This window comes from Pyrgilauda ruficollis, unplaced genomic scaffold (assembly GCF_017590135.1).
Source record: "Pyrgilauda ruficollis isolate IOZ18807 unplaced genomic scaffold, ASM1759013v1 scaffold62, whole genome shotgun sequence".
Classification (NCBI taxonomy): Eukaryota; Metazoa; Chordata; class Aves; order Passeriformes; family Passeridae; genus Pyrgilauda; species Pyrgilauda ruficollis.
Genome location: NW_024527933.1, coordinates 1,300,074 through 1,321,959, shown reverse-complemented (window position 1 = coordinate 1,321,959; position 21,886 = coordinate 1,300,074). Strand labels below are relative to the sequence as shown.

At 48.1% G+C, this 21,886-nt stretch overlaps 2 protein-coding genes across 8 annotated transcripts; both read right to left on the bottom strand.

Annotated features, from left to right (window-relative positions):
- Positions 1 to 44: 44 nt before the first annotated feature.
- Positions 45 to 7,513, bottom strand: CARD9 (caspase recruitment domain family member 9). Of its 5 annotated transcripts, none has more exons than XM_041483882.1 (12): positions 5,733 to 7,513; positions 5,259 to 5,396; positions 4,580 to 4,905; positions 4,002 to 4,181; positions 3,635 to 3,835; positions 3,298 to 3,423; positions 3,018 to 3,209; positions 2,453 to 2,494; positions 1,827 to 1,872; positions 1,126 to 1,196; positions 533 to 618; positions 45 to 370 (listed from the first exon to the last, which is right to left on the bottom strand). In XM_041483882.1, the coding sequence occupies exons 1-12, from the start codon at positions 5,914 to 5,916 to the stop codon at positions 274 to 276; spliced, it is 1,689 nt and encodes a 562-aa protein (XP_041339816.1). In that variant the 5' UTR covers positions 5,917 to 7,513; the 3' UTR covers positions 45 to 273. The 5 variants fall into 5 exon arrangements, with proteins under 5 accessions (XP_041339816.1, XP_041339819.1, XP_041339818.1 ...); XM_041483885.1 differs by having other exon boundaries at positions 545 to 618; positions 5,733 to 7,512; XM_041483884.1 differs by having other exon boundaries at positions 545 to 621; positions 5,733 to 7,511.
- A 655-nt stretch (positions 7,514 to 8,168) lies between these two features.
- Positions 8,169 to 21,873, bottom strand: SNAPC4 (small nuclear RNA activating complex polypeptide 4). Of its 3 annotated transcripts, XM_041484057.1 has the most exons (24): positions 21,650 to 21,873; positions 21,210 to 21,618; positions 20,621 to 20,667; positions 20,182 to 20,349; positions 19,681 to 19,806; positions 18,928 to 19,006; positions 18,272 to 18,353; positions 17,651 to 17,755; positions 17,127 to 17,199; positions 16,700 to 16,864; positions 16,336 to 16,483; positions 15,934 to 16,040; positions 15,580 to 15,674; positions 15,367 to 15,461; positions 15,004 to 15,089; positions 14,157 to 14,558; positions 13,688 to 13,777; positions 13,235 to 13,469; positions 13,075 to 13,145; positions 12,664 to 12,762; positions 12,391 to 12,418; positions 9,910 to 11,960; positions 9,318 to 9,448; positions 8,169 to 8,693 (listed from the first exon to the last, which is right to left on the bottom strand). In XM_041484057.1, the coding sequence occupies exons 2-23, from the start codon at positions 21,373 to 21,375 to the stop codon at positions 9,329 to 9,331; spliced, it is 4,638 nt and encodes a 1,545-aa protein (XP_041339991.1). In that variant the 5' UTR covers positions 21,376 to 21,618; positions 21,650 to 21,873; the 3' UTR covers positions 8,169 to 8,693; positions 9,318 to 9,328. The 3 variants fall into 3 exon arrangements, with proteins under 3 accessions (XP_041339991.1, XP_041339989.1, XP_041339990.1); XM_041484055.1 differs by having other exon boundaries at positions 14,157 to 14,555; positions 21,210 to 21,820; XM_041484056.1 differs by lacking the exon at positions 20,621 to 20,667 and having other exon boundaries at positions 21,210 to 21,820.
- Positions 21,874 to 21,886: the final 13 nt, after the last annotated feature.

Genomic DNA, 21,886 nt, shown 5'->3' with positions numbered 1-21,886 from the left:
CCCTTCATTAACCCGTAATTAATCAGCTCGGCCTGTGTCACACGTAGGCATTTCAACCTGTTTATTGACCGAGGTGCTGTCAGAGCCATACAATAGTGTCACTGTAGTGCTTTTCATAAATGGGTGTTTGGATGGTTTTAGAATCTAAACTGTCCGTTGTGAGTGAAATTGAGAAGCATGGCCACCCTGTAGAAGCTGGTGTTCCCCTCAGAGATTGGCTCCCCAGGAGCCTCTGGTGGCCGTGGTGTCCCTTTCCAAGGTGCTGTCCCTCTCTCAGGAGCCCTCGGTGTCGGTGTTGTCGCTGCCAGAGGTGTTCTCCCAATCCGCCTCGTGGTGCCGGTCCTTGGGCGCCCTTCTCATTGCTCTTTTTCTGCAAACAACACCAGACACGCAACTTTCAGAAGGTTTTCTGCAAACAAGCGGCATTTCATACTGTTAGTATGTGTCAGTCCCCTCTGTGGTTCATTTTATGCGCTCGGGACAGGAAAGGGGAAATCCAGATCATGGGTATCTCCAGGTTAGCCCTGCTTACTGCAGCCCAGACCTTCGGTAACGCTCAAAGCAGTCCTTCATCCTCCTCCTCTCCTTTTCTGCCAGTTCCTCGTTGGCCAAGCCACACTCCTTGAAATAGAAAAAAAAAAAAACAACAACCAAACTAAAAACATATGAATTTTTTCTTGATCAGATCAGTGTTAACACCAGGTTGCTTCCTGCATCTACAGAGTCAAGTACCAGCAGGTTCTTTACTGTGTGTGCAGGGTGGAAATGCTGCTGTTTCACACAGTTTTACTACATTAATTCCCTCAACATCTCAATTCTGGCAGTCTGTTTTCTGCAGCAACAGTAATTCTGCAGTAATTACGCTGGAAAATATCCCCATCCAGAGATGAAGGGCAGAAAGTAATTAGAAGTTTTTATACACAGATGGAGAAATGTCCACTGTAAATGTTTTGCTGTTCAGAGCTCACCCTTTTTGGAGGGTGGATTCTGCACTAAGTGCTCAGAGTTTGGAAAAGCAGGGGCTGTTGACATGCTTCTCCAAGCTGGTAAATCCATAATTAATGAGAATATTAAAGATCACAAACCCCAGCCATAGTAAAGAAGAGCCCATAAAGATTCTCTTACACTGGGTGATTTTGGGGGCAGATGACTCTCTTGAGGGCTGAGTTCCTGGTTTTGTACTTCCAGGCAATCTTCTGAAAGATTTAAAAAAAAAAAATCACAGCTTTAGTCAGAGTTGCCATTGCAAAGTAACTTCTCCCTCCAGCAGTTCTTCCAACAGAAGAGCTGTGATGTAAGTGCACAGAGCCCACAGCAGAACTGAAACCAAGCCCAAAGCACTCAGAACTCCATCCTGTGATCAATCAATCACAAGTCACTTCTCGTTTTAAGAGCCCTGAATCTTGCCCAGGCTGGTGGAGTTCCCCACCTCACTCAGAGAGAGACAGAGCTTCCCACTTCCAGCTTCAGCAGGAGCAAAACAAACCTTTGCCAAGCAGCTCCTCTGAGGCCATATCTGTGAGAAATGTGTTAATCATTATTTTATGCATCATTTGTCCCTGCTCCCCAAGTTGTGAATATCATGGCACTTCACACCAGATCCTATTTTGGTGAAACTCCTTCTCTAGTGACCAGGTGTTACAGTATATATTTTTGAACTGAGCAAGGTAGAATAATAATAAAAAAAAGCCTTTTTGGATCAGTACTGTTTAGTTTTAGTGAAAATTCTCCCATCTCAATGAATTAAAAGATCATTTATATCTTCCAGGAGAGCAAAACAGAATGGACCACCCCCTCCAGAGCTCTACTCAGAGCTTTGCCCTTACTTTTAGCTGTCTGTGTGTCTTCATCCAGGTGACTGTGAAGAACAAGCTGTGGGACAGAAAACAGAGCAAGAACATCAGAACTGTCCCTCAGTCTGTAGGAACAGATAAAGGAATATACAACCCAGGACATGCTAGAACCAACCTCCCTCTCCCTGTTGCTAACAGCAAACAGCACACTGAGCCAGGAGTTACAGATTTGCTCATGGATTTCTCCTCCATGAATAGATCCAGCTTCCTTTGGCCTCATTTATACTTTTGGCCTCCAGACAATGCGACAATCACTCCCTCACTGAAGTTATGAGCTAAGTTAAACCCTTTACTACAGATGGCTCCAGGGTAAGACTTATTTTTGCCTGTTCTTACACAAGAGAGACAATTAAAAAATAATTAAATTCCCTTGATTTGCTTAGACTCAACAAATCTTGCTGACTAATGCCATAACTGTGTCTTACACTTAGAACTTCAGGACACAGGGAGATTCTGTCACTGTCTTGCTGCCTCTGGACTTTTTGACTGAAATGAGCCTGAGCCACTGAAAACTGCTGATACCTGGGGAGCTGAGCACAGGTGAGCAACATGAAACCATCCCAGAGGAAAGGGAAAAGTAAACCAGGAACCCTACTCACTTCCTGGGAATCTCTGGAGGAGGAGTCATCCAGGTCAGAGGTCTGAAACAAAACCAGCATAGATTGATCATTCCTCATAAGCAAGGAAGGGAGAATACAGGAGACTTAGAGCTCCACAAAACACAGAACTCCTACACTCCTGTCTGGCCACTCAAGAAAGTACACAAGATGCCATATTAATTAAAATATATCTAATTTAGTTCCAGAAAACTCAGCTCCCCATTTCATCCAAATGGCTCACACCCAGTCTCTATTTAGAGTCACTCTTTGGTGGTTGAGGAACCCCTCACCACCTTTGGAAATGCTCCAGACACAAACACAGGCGACATGAGCTTGCATCTGTCCAGCTTTTCCATGCCTGAAACCAGGGTGAGGTCAGAGGGACCATCACACCTTTAATTTTCTAAACTCGGCATTTGCATGGTAATGGTTTTAATTAATTTTGGTGGTGGCTCAGGCAAGGTGTTCACTGCCTGATGAGCTGCTCAGGCACCAAGGCCTGGGAACAGCCACAGTCTGACCCCACCCTCAGCTTCCCAATCCATCAAGGGGAGGAGAGTCATACCAGAGTGGGCAGCTCCAGCTGCAGCCTTTTCAGCTTGGCCTCAGTGGCCAGGAGCTGGCTCTCCTTCTGGAAGAGCTGCAGCTGCATCTCGTCACATCTCTCCCCCAGCTCCCGGACCTGCTTGCGGTAGGCGTCTCTCTCCAGCAGGTTCTTGCAATACTGCATGTGGAACTGCTCCCGGGTCAGGAGAGCCTGTGCAGAGGGACAGCACACCATTCACACAACAGCACGCACAGGCTGGCACTGTCTGCCCAAAAAGCAGTGAGGAATATTTGATCACCTGGTCTCTCTCCGAAGCCACTTCCTCCATCTGCTGCAGGACAGCCTCAATCCTTTTTTTGTACATCTGGGAGTCCTTCCTCAGACATGTGCACTGTAGCTCCAGCACCTCTTTTTCCTCTGCAAACTGCCGAGACAAGGTCAAAAGCAGCTGCCTGTGAGCAGAGCCTGAGCCAGGCTGTCCCCACTCCTGCTCTGTGCCACAGATTGCTCTGGCCACAGCTCCCTGGGGTGTCAGCTGCCACACACACAGTGCTGAAACACAGGTACTACAGCAGGAGCAGCAGGGACTGCTCCTGAGCAGCTGCTCCACAGGCAGGACACTGCAGGTGCTTCACCTGCCTGTCTGATCCGTGAGCCTCAGCAGGGACTGGAGCAGCAGCACCTACTTTGTCCTGGAGCACCCTGGCCCGGCGCAGCTCCTTGCGCAGGCTGTAAATGGTGTTCACCAGCTCCCGCCGTTCTGCCACAGTCTGGCTGCAGTCATTCTCCAGGGTTTCCTTGGAGAGGCTTTTCTCCAAGTTCTGCTCCCTGGCAACCTGCAGGACAAAGGCAGAAGTGAGACAGGGCCACCATCTAAGTTCATATCAGTTCTGTCCACTCAGGGCTCTTGGACAACAGCTGATGCTCACAATCTTACTGCAGCATTGCTGCCCTGGCTGCTACCAATAATCCCTTCAGTCCATACTCAACCACCCCACCAACCTGGAGAGTGTTTTCCAGCTCCTGGTTCTTGGCCAAGAGCAGCTCCTTCTCCTGCTGGATCTCCCACACCACCTCGTGGCTGGGGCGCTGCTCTATGGCGTGTTTCAGCTTCATGGTGTGCTTCCTCTCCAGCTTGCAGTCATCCTCAGCCTTCATGAGGCTGTGCTTCAGCTGGTCAATCTACGAGAAGGTTCAGAGCTCAGCAGGAGAAAGCAGAAAGCTCTGGCCTGCAAAACCAGATCTCTGTTCCCCAGCCAAATACAGGCCAAGTTTCTCCCCAGCTGTTTTCCTCAGGAAGTTTTGTGCCCTGGGGCCAGAGTCCTGCCTGTGTGCTAACAGGTCCATGTTCCTGTGCTGCCTTTGTGAGAGCAGCCTTGAGTGAGGGCAAGTCTGATCATCATTCACAGCACAACTTGTAAAATTCAGGCCTACAGGGCTGAGCTAGGGACCACAAAGACATGCTAGAGAAGATGCTCAGTGCTTCATGCTGGACTGGAGCATCCTTGGCAAAGACAAGGTGCTCAGCCCTGCTTTCCAGGGTCAGGTAAGGAGGAGAAGCTGGAGAAACTGTGACTGACCTCTAGCAGCAGGTCCCTGTTCTTCATGAGGGCCGTGCTCTTCTCCTCGCTCTGCTTGGCGTAGCTCAGGGCCAGGCTGTAGTTCTCGTCCTTGCACTTGCGCAGCTCCTTGCTCAGGCTGTCCCTCTCCTCCTTCATCCTCTGGGCGCGCTCCTGGTGCTTGCGGAGCAGGCTGTCCCTGACCCACATCTCCCTGAGGGTGTCCTCCTTGGAGTGCAGCCACACCGCCAGCTCCTGCGCCTTGCGCCGCTCCTCCTGCACCGCGCTCTGCAGCTTCATGATCTCGTTCATCAGCACCTGGCTCAGGCCAGACTCGCCAGCCGTGTCTGTTTGGGGGGCTGGGGTCACTCTCTGCTGTCCTGGCTGCTGCCAAGGCACACCCAGAGCTCAGCTTCCCCTCCATATCACTGCAGCCAACGCTGATGGTGTGTGACCAAATTATCCCCACCATACCTCTCTGCTCTGTGCCTTCCTGCACTGCAGAGTCACTGGCACAAGAGGCAGAGGGAAGAATTCATCCTTCTGCTTCCTCCTCCCCCTCCCCAGTCCAGCCCGTGACACCAGGGCTGTTCTTCCCAGAACCCTTCCAAAGCATGCATGGAGCAAGGCAGGGAATGCTCCTGACTCTGCTCAGCAGCACCAAAGGAAGAGCTGTTGTTGTTGAGAACACAAACATTACCTATAATCATGGAGAAAACCCTGCTGGGCTCTTTGCCAGTTATTTTCTTATACAGCTGGGGATAATAAAGCTCAAGACTCTCCATAAATGCCTCAAAGCCCTTGTGTCCTGTTCGCTGAAGAATGTCCAGGAGAACACCTGAAATCATGGCAATAGGATATTCTATTCAGTTATTTCTCTCTTCACCTGTTCTTAACATAAGAAAAAATGGCTTCACTTCCTCCACATACAAAAGTCCCTGGGATCTAATCACAGAATAAATTAGGTTGGAAAAGATCTCTGGAATCATTAAGTCCATCCTATGACTGAACCATCTTGTCAACCAGACCATGTGCCACATGCAGGCTTTGTTTAAACACCTCCAGGGAGGGAGACACCAGCACCTCCCTGGGCAGCCCTTCCAGTGTCTGACCCCCCAGACAATCCCAAACCAATGGCCTGGAAACTCCACAGAAGGATTTGAAGTGCTCCCACCTGCCTTCCGCTTGCGCATGACCAGGCTGGGGTCGTTGAGAACCTGCTCCTCATCATCAGGGCTGAGCACTTTGCACTGGCGCAGGTAAGGGGTGATCCGGGACGGGTCAATCACTGAGATCAGCTTCACACGGAAGTTCTCCAGGTTATTCCAACAGATCTCATCGTTATCCTCTTCCAGCATGTCAGCAGTGAGGGGAATCAGTGAGGAGTACTGTCCTGTCTGGAAAAAAAAACCACCGAAAAACCAAACAAGCAGCCCCTGAGGCTCTCGGAGCAGTGGGGCAGTGGTGGTGAGACCAAGGACATCAAGAGTGAGAATGCAGAAGTGCCCTAATCAGCTGTTGCCTCTGCTTTATGAGCAACTCACTCTTCCTTCTCCACCTCCCAGCATGTGAGATCCCTGTGTTCTGTCTGACCACGCAGACACCAAATCTAACACCCACAGGAGCTGACACTTCACCTCAGAGCTGTGAAATAAACTTTTATTCCCTGTTAATATCAGCCATTCTGTATCACCAACCTTCACCTCTGCAGTCACAAAAGATTCCTTGATTCTCCGCTGTGTCCTGGCTCTGAGAAAACCTGTCTTGGGTGCAGCCTCCCTCTGTATTCTGACTAGAGAAAAGATAACTCCAGGAACAAAATTGGTTTGAGAAAAAAGGGGAAACTACTCAGCTATACCCTGAGACAGGAAAGGGAAGGACAAGAAGACGACAGATAAATAAAAAAAGCAGAAGCCAGAATGGCTGGTGGGGGAGGAGAAAGATGGTAGTGGCATCGTGAGTCAGCAGCAACACATAAGCAGTGATTTTAGATTAATTCTGGTTTTGTTCTCTAATCTGTCCCACTGAAGGACCTCCTGGGGTCCAGAAAGTCTCCTTGTGCAGTGGGTCAGAAAGACTAAAAGGAATGAAAGCCACAGCCATAGGTGTGTGCAGCTGATTTCAGGGGACAAAACAAGATACAAAATTAGAAGAGGCTCTTCAAAGGCTTTCCAGCCGTTAACATCTTCCTCCAGGAAAACAGGTGGCAGCAAGAACTCACTCTCACTTTAGATACAGGTCTCTTCAGCTGAAAAGGGTGATTTCTATACTGATGCCTCTAATTTTGGATGTCCTCAAGCTTCCAGCATAATGACAAGAAAGGGAGAGGGAATCAAGTCCTGGCAAAGCAAGGAACATCACCCATGATTCCCAAATGACAGGCTGTGGCCATGGCAGCAATAAAAGAGCAGCCCAGCAAGCAGCTGGGTTATGTGACAATGCTGACAATGCCATTGTGATGATGCTGAGCATCACCAGAAGACCTGAGCCTGCCTCCCCCCCTTCCCACAGCCCTGGAGCTGAACTCAGAACTCACTCAGTGTTTTTTCAAAAAGCCTGGAGAACACAGAGGCTCTGATGCCATGGCAGCATGACACATGTTCCCGTTAGCTTCCCACTCCCCTCTTTGTTCTGCTTTCTAAGTTTATGGAGAGTTTTTCCTTGTTATCATTAGGAGTAGGGCAGAGATGCTCAGAGATTCTTCCAGCCTGTGTTTCTTGTCATTAAATTAGCTTTACACTAAAAAAAGATGCAGTACCTGTGTCAGCTGTGCCCTTGCTGGAGGTAAATCAGTGTGTCTGTTAATTGACCAGTTTAGCCTGGGGAGGTTTTATTCTAGAGACAAATCAATTTAATCCTGAAAAAGGACAAAGCCAGCTGCTGCTTACGCAGTTTTCCCACAAATAAATGACAAGGGTATCTTTCCAGCAGCATTTGCAAAGGCCAACAATCATTTAGAGCACAGCTCACCTCTCCCACCAGTGTCTCACTGTAACAGCCTGGGCACAGCACCCACAACTCTGCAGCAGCTCCTTTTCCACAGCTGAATTTCCTGGAAAACTGGTATCTATAATGGGTTATGAAAAACAGAGTACACTGCAAGAGGAGAGCCTTCCACAATCATTCCTTTTGCTCCATAAAGTCTTGACACCAAATTACAGCAACACTGGCAGCCAGTGCCCCTCTGCTCCCAGCTCTGCCTGAAGAGCCCTCATGGAAAAGCTCAAACTCCCAACTCCCCACTACACTCAGGGGAGTTCAGTCAGTGCAGTAGAATGAAGCTTTCATAGCACTTTCCCTCTAGATTTTACCAGCTTTGCCTCAGCTAACCTTGCACCTCTCTGTGAGACAGAAATTGCTGGGTTATAAATGAAGAAACAAGTTTTTTTTTAAGTGATTTTGTGATGTCTGTACAGGGCAGGCTGTGGAAGAATCAAGGAAGAATCCTAATTCAATCCTGCAGTTTTAGGCACATGAATATTCATTCCCCCTATTTTCCCTGGTTTTCATGCAGCCTGAAAACTTCATTTTTCTCATTAGCAATCATTCTCATACACACATTATTAAAAGCACTATTTACCAAGAATAAAACCCGCACAGAACACATCAGTAATTTTTAAGTGAGAAAAATAAAACATCTGTATTTCAACAAATACTTAAGAGCAATTTTGATACAAAATTCTTCTGCTGCTTATTCCACAGTATTCAGTCAGTTACCAAGCAAAGCCACTGTCACAGCACTAAAAATCACCCAATTAACATATTCTGAACATGGATAAACATTCACATAAACAACACAAGAAGGAAATAAATAACCACCATTGCTTGCTTCCCCACATTTCCAGCAAAATTCCCCCTCAGAATCTATGGCAAGTGGGAGTTTGAAAGAGCAGAAGTCTGTGCCTGAAAGATTTCCCTCCAGCCAGTTTCCTTCATTTTCAAGGAAATGACCTTAGGCAAGGAAAAGGAAATCACCTTGCCTAGAGATGCAGATTTTGTTGAGGGATGGGAAAATCAATCCAGCATTTTCCTCCTCCCCAGGTCCATCCAGTCAGCATTGGAAGTGGTAAAGGTGAACAGTGCAAAGATTATCTCCTCCTGCCATGCAGGAAGGCAGTGCTCATTCCAGTGACCCCTGTAACAAAGCACAAACAGCTCCTATCAGTCACACATTTTTATAGGGAACTTGCCCTTTTGGAGTTCCTAAAACTGATTTTCAAGAAAAAAAATCTCTAACCAGTCTCATGTGACAACTGTGTGAATCAAACACTGCTCATGTTCATCCCATCCAGTGCACCAAAAGCCTCAGCAGGCATCAGGACATCACCCACTTGTACCCTGCAGAAGGTGACCTGTTATAACTGCACAGAAATGAAGCCAAAGAGGGGAAATATACCCCAAACCCCACCAAGTTGCTCAAAGATGAAGTATTCAAGAAAAACTCCACTCTCAAGCCTGTAGAGTGTTACCAATTAGGTGCATACTAAGTAGGATTCAGGGCATGAACTAAAAGGCTGCCAAATAAATGTTTGAATTATATATAATTTTATTGTAGAGACATAAACTTTCCCTCTCCCCAAAATATTATCAGCCTTAGGCTGTGCTTGATGGTGACTGCAGAACTCTGTGTCCTTGGGGAACAAGAGCAGAGATCATTTCAGTCCTTTCCTGGGGCCATGAGTCACTGTCTGAGCTGAACCACAGACAAACGTGGTTCAGCTTCTCAGCAAAATGTACAAACCACTGAGGAGCTACTAACACATCTCCTTCTCATGTCCTCCTCCTCTTCTTGAAGCGGGCACTTCTCCTGCTTTGGGGAGCTCTGGCATCAGCCACATCAGTGCAGGAGCCCGAGGCAGACTGAGCAGGGCTCTCCTCAGCCCCCATGTCCTGCAACACAAGCAGGAGATGATCAACACCACGAGAATTACAAATAACCCCTTCAGCCACCTTCCTGATTTAGGGAGCTCAGCAAGATTTCTAAACAACCTTTCATTTACCTTCAAAATGAAGCCTGGGACAACATTCCATTACCAACGTCAGAGAAGGCACAAAACATCAGTTTACAGAATGAAAACAAAGGCCTGATTTCAAAAAGGCAAGAGCAGATTATAAAAAGAAAGGGGAAGGGAACTTTGATACCCACTTCTGGGAACTGTCATGGCAAGTTTAAAGTACTACATAAACCATGAGATTTCATCCTCCCAGCTGAGCTGCAGAGCTTTTCCTTTCATCAGCTGTAGAACTGTGTTTATTCAAAAGGACCAAACAGTGGGGGCTTCCCCCTGGATTCCAGTGCAGTATTTATCTGGCAGTAATTTTCTACTTTTAGCCCCTGGAATCTGTTTTACCTGATTAAGTAGATCAGCATCTTTGACTCCAGGCTCATCCCCAAGTCTCCAGTCCTCCTGTACTCCTGTGAATTCATTCCCACAGCTCTCTTCCTCAAACAGTTTTTTCTCACTCTGCCACTCCTCGTCATCACTCTCCTCAAGTTGCTGCCTGATGGCTGACAGAGTTGTTGTCACTCTGGGAGGAGGCAGAGTTGCCAGGACAGCTGGCACTGTGAAGGCTGCCAGGAATCTGGCTTTCAGCAGGAGGTAAGCAGGGTTATCCCCCAGTTTCTGCTGCACCAGTTCTCCAATAGCATGGAAAACATCCCCAGTGCCCCCGTCCCCGCTGGCCTCGGAGGGCAGGAGAGAGGCTGCTTGCTCCTCCAGAGCTGTTTTCTGCAGAAGGAGCTTTGAGAGGGTTTTTATGCTGCAGAGGAAAGGTGGCAGATAAGGCAGCCTGGTCTGCAGTGATGGCACCTGAACTCCTTGTTTCCCACTCAGCCACTCCTTCACCAGCCCCTGGTCCTCCAGGGAGATCAGGCTGAAGTCAAGGAGATTCTTCTGTTCATGGGAGGTGCTTGGCTGGGGGGGGACGTCAGTGCTTGGCTGGGGGGGGACATCAGTGCTTGGTGGTTTGGAGGCAATGGGTCTGTTCCTCCGTGCCTGGGCACCAGAGCAAGCAGAGCTCCCTGGGACATTGCTGTGAGGAGCTGCAGCTCTTTCCCGGAGCACAACCCCTCTCCTGATGCTGCCTGGATTGGAGGATGATCCGCTGGTTGTGATGGAGTCACCGCTCCTTCCCACGCTGAGACTGGGCACAGGCTGGGAGCCAGAGCCCTGAGTGCTGGCAGGGGGCTGTGCCTGGGGCAGCACCACGGCACACAGGGCAGGGCTGGCAGCTGGAGGGGCAGCTGGAGCTGCACAGGAGTCTGGAGCCGTGGAGGAGCCATCTGAACACGCAGGGGTTACAGCAGAAATGCTGGATGTGGTGCATCCAGCACTCACTGGGGTCACAGGTAAGAGATTTGTGCTCTGGTCAGCTGCCTTTCCCAAAGGAACTCCTGCCAGCTGGGAACTTGGCCCTTTTGTCTCTGCACTGCTGGGGTGAGGTGGATTTGCTTCAGCTGGTACAGGAGTCCCTCCCAAAGCAGAGACATTGCCATTGGAAGTCACAGCTGTCCAACCCTGGCTTCCCCCAGGAGCAGCTGGCATTCCCTGGGGAACACCCACCACAGTCTGCATAGGGCTGGGGAGCAGACCCTGGGGGGTTACAACCCACCTGAAGGGCAGGATGCTGCTGGGAATCACGGGAGAAGCAGCCTGTGGAGTGACAGGAGCAGGCTGCAGTCTGACTGGCCTCTGCTGTGGCCTGTTACTCTTCAGCTCACAGCTGACTGGTGTGGGAAGGGACAATTTCTTGGTGCCAGAGTCCAGGCCAAGGGCCACCACTCTGATCTGCTGAGGGACAAAAGCCTGGTTTTGCAACACTGCTGAAGCTGAGCTACTGGCTGTGACCTGACCATTGCACCCTCCCTGGTCTGGGGCCTTCTCTGCTGCAGCTGGACTCACACCTGGAGAAACCCTTCCTTCAGGGCTGCTTTCCAGAACTTCCTTTTTTAGCTCCTTACTTGACTGTAGATCTGTCCCTTGTGAGCAGGCAGGGCTCTCCCCAGTTTCTGGCACTGCTGAGGAATGGTTTTCAGGCACAGGAGCAGAAGCAGAACCTGCAGCAGAAGTCCTTGTGGGCACTGGTGAACGCTGTACTTGGCTATCTGTCCCAGCAGCTGCTGCAGGTTGTGCAGAGGGAATGATTTGCTGTGCTGGGTGCTGGATTATCAAAGGCCCTGAAACCAGCACCCGTGGGGCAACCACCACTGTCCTCTGCATGGCTGTCTTGGCCTGGGACTGCCTCAAACGCTTCTCCTGCAGCAATTCTGAGACAGTTTTCATCCTCTGCCTTTGCCCCTGCACAGCTCTGGCCCGTGCTCCTTTCAAGGCAGTTTTCCTGACAGCACTCTTTGGCATGCCCTGTTGGGAATTCCTCTGAGAACAAGCTTGGGATGAGCTGCCTGCAGAGGATAAAATGACAATGAATGAACAGTATTTCCAAAAGCCATTTCTCATTAAACGTCAAGGAATGTGGCAAAGTTCCTGTTTGTGAGAATTCCTGCAACACTACAGACCTGACTTAATCAAGCCATGTCCCAACAACTGAACAAGGGGTAAAAACTGCCCCCAGAAATCAGAGATGGGCCAGGAATGCACCCTAACCCCCCACTGAACTGGTCCAGAGCCACTGATTCCCCAGCCCTCCAGGGTTTTTTCCAGTCCTTACCAAAGGGGAACATGCTTAAAGATCCAAGAGCTAGCAAAAATGAGCATGACAATGCAGGTTTGTCCCCCAAAGGCTCTCCTTCAGTTAAACAGGTTATTAATGTTACAGTGATGAATTATGTGAAAGCTCTTGCACATCACAAAAATAAATGTTCTGGTAGGTACCTGAAGAAGTCTCTGTATTTTGGGAAGCCTGTAAAAAAAAAAAAAAAAAAAAAGTATATTAAATTATACTTCTGGTAAATTTAAAGATGATTAAAACAGCACAGATGTGAATCAAACCCACATCTGCCACCTCCTGAACAAATGGCCATACAGCCAGCACTTTATTCTGCCTCTGAACCAAAACAGCTAACACACATGTAAATTGTGTGACCACACAATTAGAGTGCTTATTTTAGTCAAGACTTCAGTGGGGACAGCTTAAAACCACAATACCTGCTGAGGGCTCCTTGCATTAGCCTTAAGCAGCTCCAACTGCCTCAGCTTCCTCTCCTTGATAATCTTCATACAGCCTTTGGTATCAATCTGGAGGAGCTGCAAGGTGAGAGCTTCATTAACATTTAAATGAGGACAAAAATGTATTGCTGGGGTCAGTGACAAAGCAAGATAGAAGGACATGCTTCACATGCAAGATTCTGGGGACATTTTACACTTACAGTAAAAGCCCTGGCAGGACCAGACTTTGGATGCAGGACTTAAGTGCAAATCATGAGGGCAGATTAGTCCAATAATTGGATTATTTGTTTAAGAAACAAAGATAAATCATTTATTTAAGCCTCAAATGCCAAAAAATAAAGACTCCCACTGTTTGAAAGTAGGCAATGCTATTAAGACAGTAAAACTTACCTGAATGAGCAGTACAAACAGGGGAGTGCTGCTGAGACTCACTGACTTAACCTTCTCATGAATAGCAGCAGCTGGGAAGAAATCCAACATCAAAATCAGCTGGGAATTCACTCAGAAGACATCAGAAAGTAGGGACAAAGGTAGGATGGGTCCCCAGTACCTTTTGTGTGCTGGAAAGCCATCCTGCCAGCCTGCAGGGTGCGGGGCAGCAGCACATTGCCCACCCAAGGGGTCATTGCCAGCAGCAGCTTCCTGTCCAGGTTCAGACTCTTCCAGTGCTCCCTGCTCCAGAGCTGAGCTCTACTGGAGAACTCCAGCAGCTTCTGATCATCCTGGCCAGATGCTGCAGCCACTCCAGGGGGCCTGGCTAAAAGGCTGGTAAGAGGTCTCAGCATCTTTAATTGCCATGCATGAAAAAATACACAATTAAGAGTTCCCATTAGGAAGGTTCTGCCATTAGTCCCAGGACAAATCATCACAGGACAAAAAACTGTAAGCTTTTCCTCTTGGGATTACAGTGCAATATCTGTGATTATATAAAAATAAATTCCTACTAAGCACAGCCTGGCAGTGCTCACGTCACAAGAGTAGACAAGACACAAGAGGCACTCACCAGTTTCCTCTGGAACCTCATGTTTTTATTTAATATTGCTCTCATATCCTCCAGGCTAACCCGCAGCACGTATTTTCCACTCTGAGAAGCCTGAAGATGAAAGAACACAAGAAAACACACAAGGAAAAGTCAAAGGAAATTATTTGCACTGGATATGCACAGCAGGTACAAGTTCTCAACATTCCTGCTGTTGAAGGTATCTTATTAAATGAAATCAACTCCGAAGACCTTCACTTTTAAACCTTGTGCATCATCACAACACCAAATGCCTATTTCAGAGAAGCTTTTGTGTGAGGAATCTACCAAAAACCCAAAACCAAGAATTTGCTGGGTAATTATCTTCAGATTTTTGTACTTAACAACACAAGGGAATGAACAGCAAGATGTTACCTGCTCATCACATCCTGCCCTTACTGCAGCAGCTGCACTTCCCTTCTAACTTCTGATCCAAGCTCCCATCCCAGCTCACCTTGGCCATCACTTCTGCTGGATTCTTCACCAGCACATCTGTAGAGTGGGGACATCCAATGCCCATCAGCAGGGTGTTCAGCTCAGATGATTTATCAGCAGCTCTGTCTCCATCACACCCTGCCCTTGGAAGGTCACTGCAGCTGCTCCCTGCGTCAGCCCCGGCAGCAGAGAGGAGGGATTGGATGTGGCATCTCTCTCTGGCTGCCTCCTCTGTGTCTGTCCCTGTTGGTATCCACAGGTCAATGCTGGGGACTGCAAACTTCTTTCTTGTGCTGCTGGTCACCACCTCCTCCTCTGAGCTGTCTGCCAGCTCCAGCTCCATGTCCTCCTCACTGCTGCTCTCTGAAGGGCTGGAGCTCTCCTCAGCGTGGCGCCGTTTGCTTGCCTCAGATCTTTTCTTCTTGATCAAAACAAGCACACACAAGTTGTAGTCAGTGTTCACCCCTGGCTTGCAACTCTCTCAAATCAGGAAGTCTCCTTTTCCAAAGGAAATAAGACCATCTTTAATATGGTCTTAAGCAGCCAGAATTTCTTGAGTGCCTGGGACCAAAATTGGCAACTCATGAGGTACAGACATGAAAACCTACATATATCCCATTCTTACAGGCATTCCAAGACAGGAAAGGATTCTGGATGATATACAAATATATAGCAAATTAACTTCAGCCCTTCAGAACAAAGGCTGCTTTACCCACCAAAAAATCAAACGGTGAAATCCACAACAAAAACCTTGACTGTGTGGAATCAGTGTCAATATTTTTATTGATTTCACATGATTCCACTTTTAGTTTAGAGAAACTTAATTGAAGAGATGGGACTGTGACACAGCAGGATTCCCACAATACCTTGGAGCCAATCATGAGTTTCCACTTGCTCAGGCACTGGGCACCAGTCCGATGGGGCAGCTCTGAAGCTATTTTACTCCAGCGACCTGAAAAGGATGCAGAGGGTGCAGAACATTTTTATTTGTGCCACAAACTGAGCAACAGGCCTTTCAATGCAGCCACTACACACACGTTATACATTTCCCTGGATAAGAGACAGAGTTACTGCCTGAATGGATGTCAAACCCTTAATACCCACAATACACAATACAAAGAAGTTGCAATCATCAGTACAAAGCAGAGCCTGCAGGGCTTGCAGTAAAAGAAGGGAAAACCTCAATGACACCTCTAAACTTCTATAGATCATGCCACAGAAGCACCTACCCAGGCCGTGCTTTTGAACCAGTTCAATCAGCTGCTCCTCTTCCTCCAAGCTCCACCTTCCTTTCTTTACATCCCAGTGCAATGATTTTAAATACCTTCAAAATGAAAACATTACAGCCAGGAACATTCAATCCTGTTTGTAAGAATCAGAAACCCAGCACTCCCAGTCAGAGCTTTCCCTTGTTCAGGGGCTGGTGCCTGGCCTGAACTCACCTGTCCCGGCACTGCGCGTCGCTCCTGCCCGGCACCTCCGTCCGGATTTTGTACCAGCTCTTCCCCTTGTACTTCTTAACTGCAGCCATCAGCATCTGTGTGCAGACAGAGCAAGAGCTGAAATCCTCACCAGGATCAACCCAACAGGCCTGAGACAGCAGCAGTTCTAGTTGTTTTCTGTGCAAATCTCTGGACAAAACTGTTCAGGAGCTCCTAAGCCCTCTTAAGCTGCGAAGTGCCCACCTTGGTCTGACTCCTCTGTGCCACTGCTAAAGCTCAGATCTACAGCCATGCCACACCTCAGCAGCCCAACATTCCCACCCTGCAATTCCAGACCCAGAGAATGGAGCTTACAGCATCTTCCTCTGGTGTCCAGGGTCCTTTCTTCAAGCTGGGGTCCACACTCTTTGTCCAGCGGTAAATCAGCTGAGCAGAATCTCTTCCTTCCATGTAATAGGCAACTGGAAATTAAAAGGTTTATTTAACTCTGTTGTAATTAATGCTTCTTCCTTTATCTGGACAACAGTTGCAAGCAGTGCTTGCCATAAGCAGCACTTTAATCTCTTAAAAAATGGTGCTCAGCCAGTTTCAGCCAAACTTCCAATATAGATAAAGGTTCTAAGAGATATTAAGCTCTTGCTGATACAATGAAACTCCCAGATAGGTACAGGAAAGGCAGAGATCACCAAGGAAAAGAGAATGGGAGAGTGAAGCATTCCAGGTGAATGTAAGGTTTGTCACTTGTGGGCCACTTACTTTTCTTGTATGGGATATGGCTTCCCACTCTCATCTCTTGAACAAGCTCTAAAAGCATCTGATCCTCATCCTTGGTCCATTCTTTCCTTTTTAAATCTTTGTTAGAGAGTTGGTACTTCTGCAAGCACTGGAAAGGTGTCCTGTTTGTCTTAATACAGGGAAAACAGAGAGAAGCAGGTAATTAGTTATTTATGAGGACAAAAAGCAAGAGGGAAAAGCTAAAGCACCAAACCTTTTTGGTACTGTTCTTGGATACTCCTCAGAAAGCATGAATTAACACTGAATTAATATTAACATTGTTTTTTAAACCTGACAAGAGGCAAAGTAAAGCCAGAATGAACCAACTTGCCAGCTCAGACCTTACCCCCAGCTCCTGGGCAATGGCCTGCCAGTCCAGGCAGTTGTGTTCAGCAGCTATCTGCTTCAGCCTGTCCAGCTCCTCCTCAGTCCATTCCTTTTTGTTGATGCTTGGATGCTCCCAGTTTTGCCAAAACCACCTCAGTTCTTCTGAGCTACGCTGTCCATCAAACTAAAAAAACCAACAAAAATATGTTTAGTCTCAGAGCTGGGATTAAGACACCTGGACAAACAGGAAAACCAGTATTTGCATTCCAGATATGTCTTACTGACAAGTTTTCCAAAATTAAATCACCAAATTTAACAAGTTGAGATCACTTAAGTCAGCTTGGAGAAATGCAAGATGGAAACACTGGATGCAAAGCAGATCAGGGATTCTCAAGAGGAAGGACCCAGATATCAGAAGCAATAAAACAGCTGATCCCCCAACTCACATGGATGTTTGAAATTTTGTCCCAGTCATGCTCATCAAATCTGTTTCCTATTAAGTCACTCTCTGGGAGTTGGCTAAAGCAGAAGGTACAAAGAGGAAGAAAGAATCATATTAAAGGGTTAATGAAACATTTTGTCTTCTTGATCCTGCCTCATCTCATTCCTCCCACCTGTTCCTGACTGCCACAAGAACTGAACACTTGGATTAGCAGGAGAAACAATGAATGTCATATCCAAACATGTTGCTCTAGATTTGTTCATGAGCAAAAGCTCAAAAATATGAAAAAAAATCAGAGTTCTGCTCCTTTGTTGCTAAAGAACACTGGGTGCAGGCACTTTGTATATCAAGACCCAAACACATTTCTTAGTGAAGAACAGTGGAGAGGAGAGAGCTGCAGAGCCACAACAGCACCTAACTTTTTACAACCCAACACCAACGACCCATCTAGAAGCAGAAGAAGGGAAGTTTTAGAGCTAAACTCTAAGACATTTCATTTTTCACCAAGAACACAGAAGGACTTCTTACTTAATTGCCTCTATTTCTTGCTCCAAGTCTTTGATTTGCTTTTCCAAGGGTTGTTTTTCTGTTTCAGTCGTGATTTTCTCCAGTTTCTGATTCCAGTAACTCAACCTGTTCAAAGACATTTTTATCACTACTTAAAAGGACAGATGGGAATGAGGTCAATAGCATCAGAAGATGTACAGCAGAGACACCTTCCCCATCAGTATCATTCCTCCCTTCAGGTTTATTTCCACACAAAACTGTTCTCCCACGTTTTCCCTCAAGGCACACTCATTTTTGCCCCTTCAATGCAATCCCTGACCCACAAGAGGTTTCAGATAAACCATTTTGGTGTTTACACAGAGAACCAATGCTTGCTGCACTAGCCATAAAGAACTGTGCCAGCTCCAGCACAGAAATCCCTTGCTGGACACACCATTAGGCCTCACCACACATCACAATTTCAGCTTCAAGCCCTGCCAAGAATTTTAAGCTACACCACAGTGCCAATGGGAAGAATAGATGGCAAAATCCTACAAAGACAAGCAATTAACACAGGAAGGGGAAATCTGCACATGTCCCTTCTCCTCCTTTGCCATGCAATGCTCTCAGCAGGAGAAGAGGGGATTTTGGGGCAGAACTCACTTGAGCAGCTTTGGCTGGAGCAGGCGCTGCAGGCGGTCGCTCACCACGGATTTCTGCAGCAGGGTCTTCTCTGCAGCTTTCCCTAAAGCAGACAGGGGAGCAGGCAGACATCAGTGCAGAACCACTGCCAGGAGACACCCAGTGCTCCCAGCACCCCTGGGAATGCCCTCCAGCTCTGCAGGGAGAGCTCCCTGCATAAATCACCAAGGTTGTGTCAGACCTGGGCAGGGCACAGCCTCTGGCTCAGTTTTACTGGGATCTGCAAAGGGACCCCAAAAAAGGAACCACCCCGTGAGCATCTGGAGCTGCAGCTGTCCCTTGAGCTGCCCTCATCTGGGCACCACCCTTGCACCACCTTACCTGGTTTGGGAGTGCTCAAGGAGCTGAGCAGCAGAACAAATGAAAGAGGAGTCATTAATTAATGACTCACTGAAAGAATTTACAGAGCACCCCATTCCCTTCTAACAACTTTTTGTGAGTCAGGCAGAGGTGGTGATGTTTAACTGCAAGCAGGAACACACACACACAAACAATATTGATATATACATTTGTTATATGAATATATACATTTGTTATATGAATATATACATTTGTTATACTAATAAACTGATGTTATAGCTCTTCTAGAGCACTGAACAGCACCCAGACTTACTTACACTTGGCTGAGTGCAGCTGTTCAAAGGATTTTATGCCCTGAGCTGCCTTTTCCTTGGCATCTTCATTGGAAGGAGGGCCCTGATGAGTATTAGAAAAGTTAGATACAATTAGAGTCAGGCAAAATTACTGTTTGTTCTTAAAACTCCAGCATGAACTGCTACAAAAATAACTGAAAACTCAAACTTGTGCAAACTGTCACACTCACACTGCTTAGTTACACTTGTTAGCAAGAGCTCACATGTACATCATTTAATTATACAGAAATATTACCAGTAATTGCTTGAATATATATAATATTAATATCCATATTAATATATGGATGATGTTAGTTGACATCTTGGCTACCACAAAAAGCCAATATTTGCATTCCCTGATGGCCTTTTAAAAACACATGAAAAAAAAAAAAAAAAGTACTACTGATTGTTCCAGAAAATATAAAAAAATACAGAAAATCTCAGGAACTGAGAAAACTCAGTTTCACAGACAATCAGATTTCAGTGAGGGCTTTAAAGAGCAGCATGGACAATTAAAGTTAAGTTAAACCCAGGACCTTTCAAGCCCCTGGTGGCTGCAATTCCACTCCTCAGACCTCACAGGGCTGAACAAACATTTCCAAAAGAGGGAGAATGACAAGTGAGGACAAAAATGTTTCAGGCTGAGGAGTGACAATCAGTTACACACCTGAAATGAGAACAGTTTAAACACATTACAGTGTACAACCATCACTGAAGACACATCAGTCTGTTACTTACAATTCCTGTTATTTTATCCTTAAAGTATGGCTTCAGAAAATGACCCAAAAACACATTTGCTGCTAGATTTCTGCCATCTCCTGCCTTGGCTGTTTTTGAACCATGCAGCTCACCCACGATTTCTTTCTGCAATACAAAAATGAATTGAACAGCCTCAGTGTCTCCTCCAAACTTCTGATTTCAGAGAGCAGAGGCTGAGCCTCACAAACACCCCAGGCAGGGCTCAAACTGCAGCACCAGACTCCAAAATCAGTGCAGGACTAAAGGAAGGATTTGGAACTTCCTCAGTTTGCACACTGCAGATAATTATAAGCTTAATAAAATACTAACTTGCCACAGCAAGCTAAAATACAACATGTAAAATACTCTTTTTTATTGTAAGAAAGCATGGAACCATCAGTTAAATAAACCAGCTCAGTCCTGGGCTTGAGGGGAAGGAAGGATGGCAAATGGCAACCCAGAGAAGCACAGAAATGAGCATTTCACTCCTGCTTTGCTCACCTGCTGTGCTCTGTTTTGTGCAATGAGCAGCTCCACCTCCTCAATCTTTTCCTTGATAACGTCCTGGTACACATGGTTCATCTGCAGGCAGGTTTCTGGATCCTGGGGCAAGCTTTCAATATCATCATCATCATCACTGCTGTCTTCTGCTCCATCCACTTCCACTTCCTTGAGGCAGAGAAGGCATTTAGGGAGAAAAGAGAGAAAAGCAGTTGTTTGAAAAGCAGTGCTGTAACTCAGCCCTTCCTCAGCTGAAGCTGCTGTGTGCCCACAGCCTGTGGATCACAAAATCCTGGGCAGGAACACCCCAAATCCAGGTTTTACTGAGCACAAAGACAAGGCAATTGCCTGGATTTCCCCAGAGCAGAGTGAGGTTTCCCTTCCTCCTGTTCCCTTCAATAGACAGCTGGAAATATAGACTTAACAAAAAAACATTTACCATTTCAGCATAAGAAACTTCATCATCATCATCTTCATCATCACCATCTGTCAGACAAACAAAACACAAAAATGCTGACTGTAGTAAGCTTTAAACCCAAATATTTCCAATTAAAGCACAGAGGAAAAAGCACGAGAGACATGACCATCAGTGGGTTTGGATACTGACGACGCTGTCATGTAAAAAGTGCATTGTTATAGCCCATTTATGCATTTTTTGTTGTTCTGGAGAAGATAAAAACGAGCAGCTCTGGGTAAGCACAGCAGAGCTGAACGGTGCTCCTGCACTTGAGAGGCTCCCGGGAGTGAGCCAAGTGACAATTCCAAGGCAGGACGACACAAACTGGGCACCAGCAGCCCCGAACACCGGGGTGCAGCCCCCAACACCGGGGAGCAGCCCCCAACACCGGGGAGCAGCCGCTCGGACAGCGCTGCTCCCGCTGGCACCGAGCTCCGCTGAACGAGCCGCAGGAGCTGGGCACGCTGCGGCTCACCCAGCGCTCTGGGCCCCGGGATTTCACGGCTGCCGGTGTTCGGCTGCAGAGGGAACGTGCAAAGCGCCGGTACCGGGGAGCGCCCCGAACCCGTACCGGAGCTGAGGCTGGAGTCGGATAGGGCCAGTTGGATGTCGGTCCCGCCGGGCTGCAGGCTGCGCTCCAGCTGCTCGATCTGGCGGCGGATCTTCTCCCGCTCCGCATCGAGGTCGAGGCCCTGAGGGGAGCGGAGGGGCCCGGCCGGGCCCGGCCCGCGGGACATGGCGGCACCGCCGCTCCCGGGGCTGCGCTGGCCCCGCCCGGCCCCGCCCTCCCGCTCCGCCAATCGCTGCTGCGAGCGCGGGTCAGGTGATACGGCACGTGACACGGCGCAGCCAATCCGGACGGGGCTCGGCGCACATGCACAGCCGGGGGGCGGACCCGGGACCCGCAGAGATCGGACCGGGACCAGGACACGGCGTTCAATGGCACCGGGGCACCAGGACACGGCCTTTAATGACACCGCCTTCAGCGGCACCGGGACACCGCGGCACGGCCTTCAGCGGCACCGGGACCCCCGGCCCGCAGTGGCACCGGGACTCCGCCAGCGCCGGCGGACCCACGGGCCTTCCCCGCTCCGCGGCAGAGCACCGAGCGGCAGCGGGAGCCGCAGCCAAGCCCGCGGTGCTCGCCGAGCGCAGCCCGGGGGTGGCGGGTGCCCCGGAGGAGGAGCCGCGGTGCCGGCCCCGCGGGAGCGGCGCTGCAGGCGGGTCCCTGCCGGTTCAGGGATCTCT

Coding starts and splice junctions, on each gene's coding strand:
- SNAPC4 (XM_041484057.1), bottom strand. CDS start 21,375: ATGTCCCGCGGGCCGGGCCCGGCCGGGCCCCTCCGCTCCCCTCAGGGC. Junction 14,559..15,003: donor AACTCATGATTGGCTCCAAG/GTATTGTGGGAA, acceptor GTTTTGATCAAG/AAGAAAAGATCTGAGGCAAG. Junction 9,449..9,909: donor ATGCTGATCTACTTAATCAG/GTAAAACAGATT, acceptor CTTGTGTTGCAG/GACATGGGGGCTGAGGAGAG.
- CARD9 (XM_041483882.1), bottom strand. CDS start 5,916: ATGCTGGAAGAGGATAACGATGAGATCTGTTGGAATAACCTGGAGAAC. Junction 4,906..5,258: donor GGTTTTCTCCATGATTATAG/GTAATGTTTGTG, acceptor CCCCCCAAACAG/ACACGGCTGGCGAGTCTGGC. Junction 4,182..4,579: donor ACAGGGACCTGCTGCTAGAG/GTCAGTCACAGT, acceptor ACCTTCTCGTAG/ATTGACCAGCTGAAGCACAG.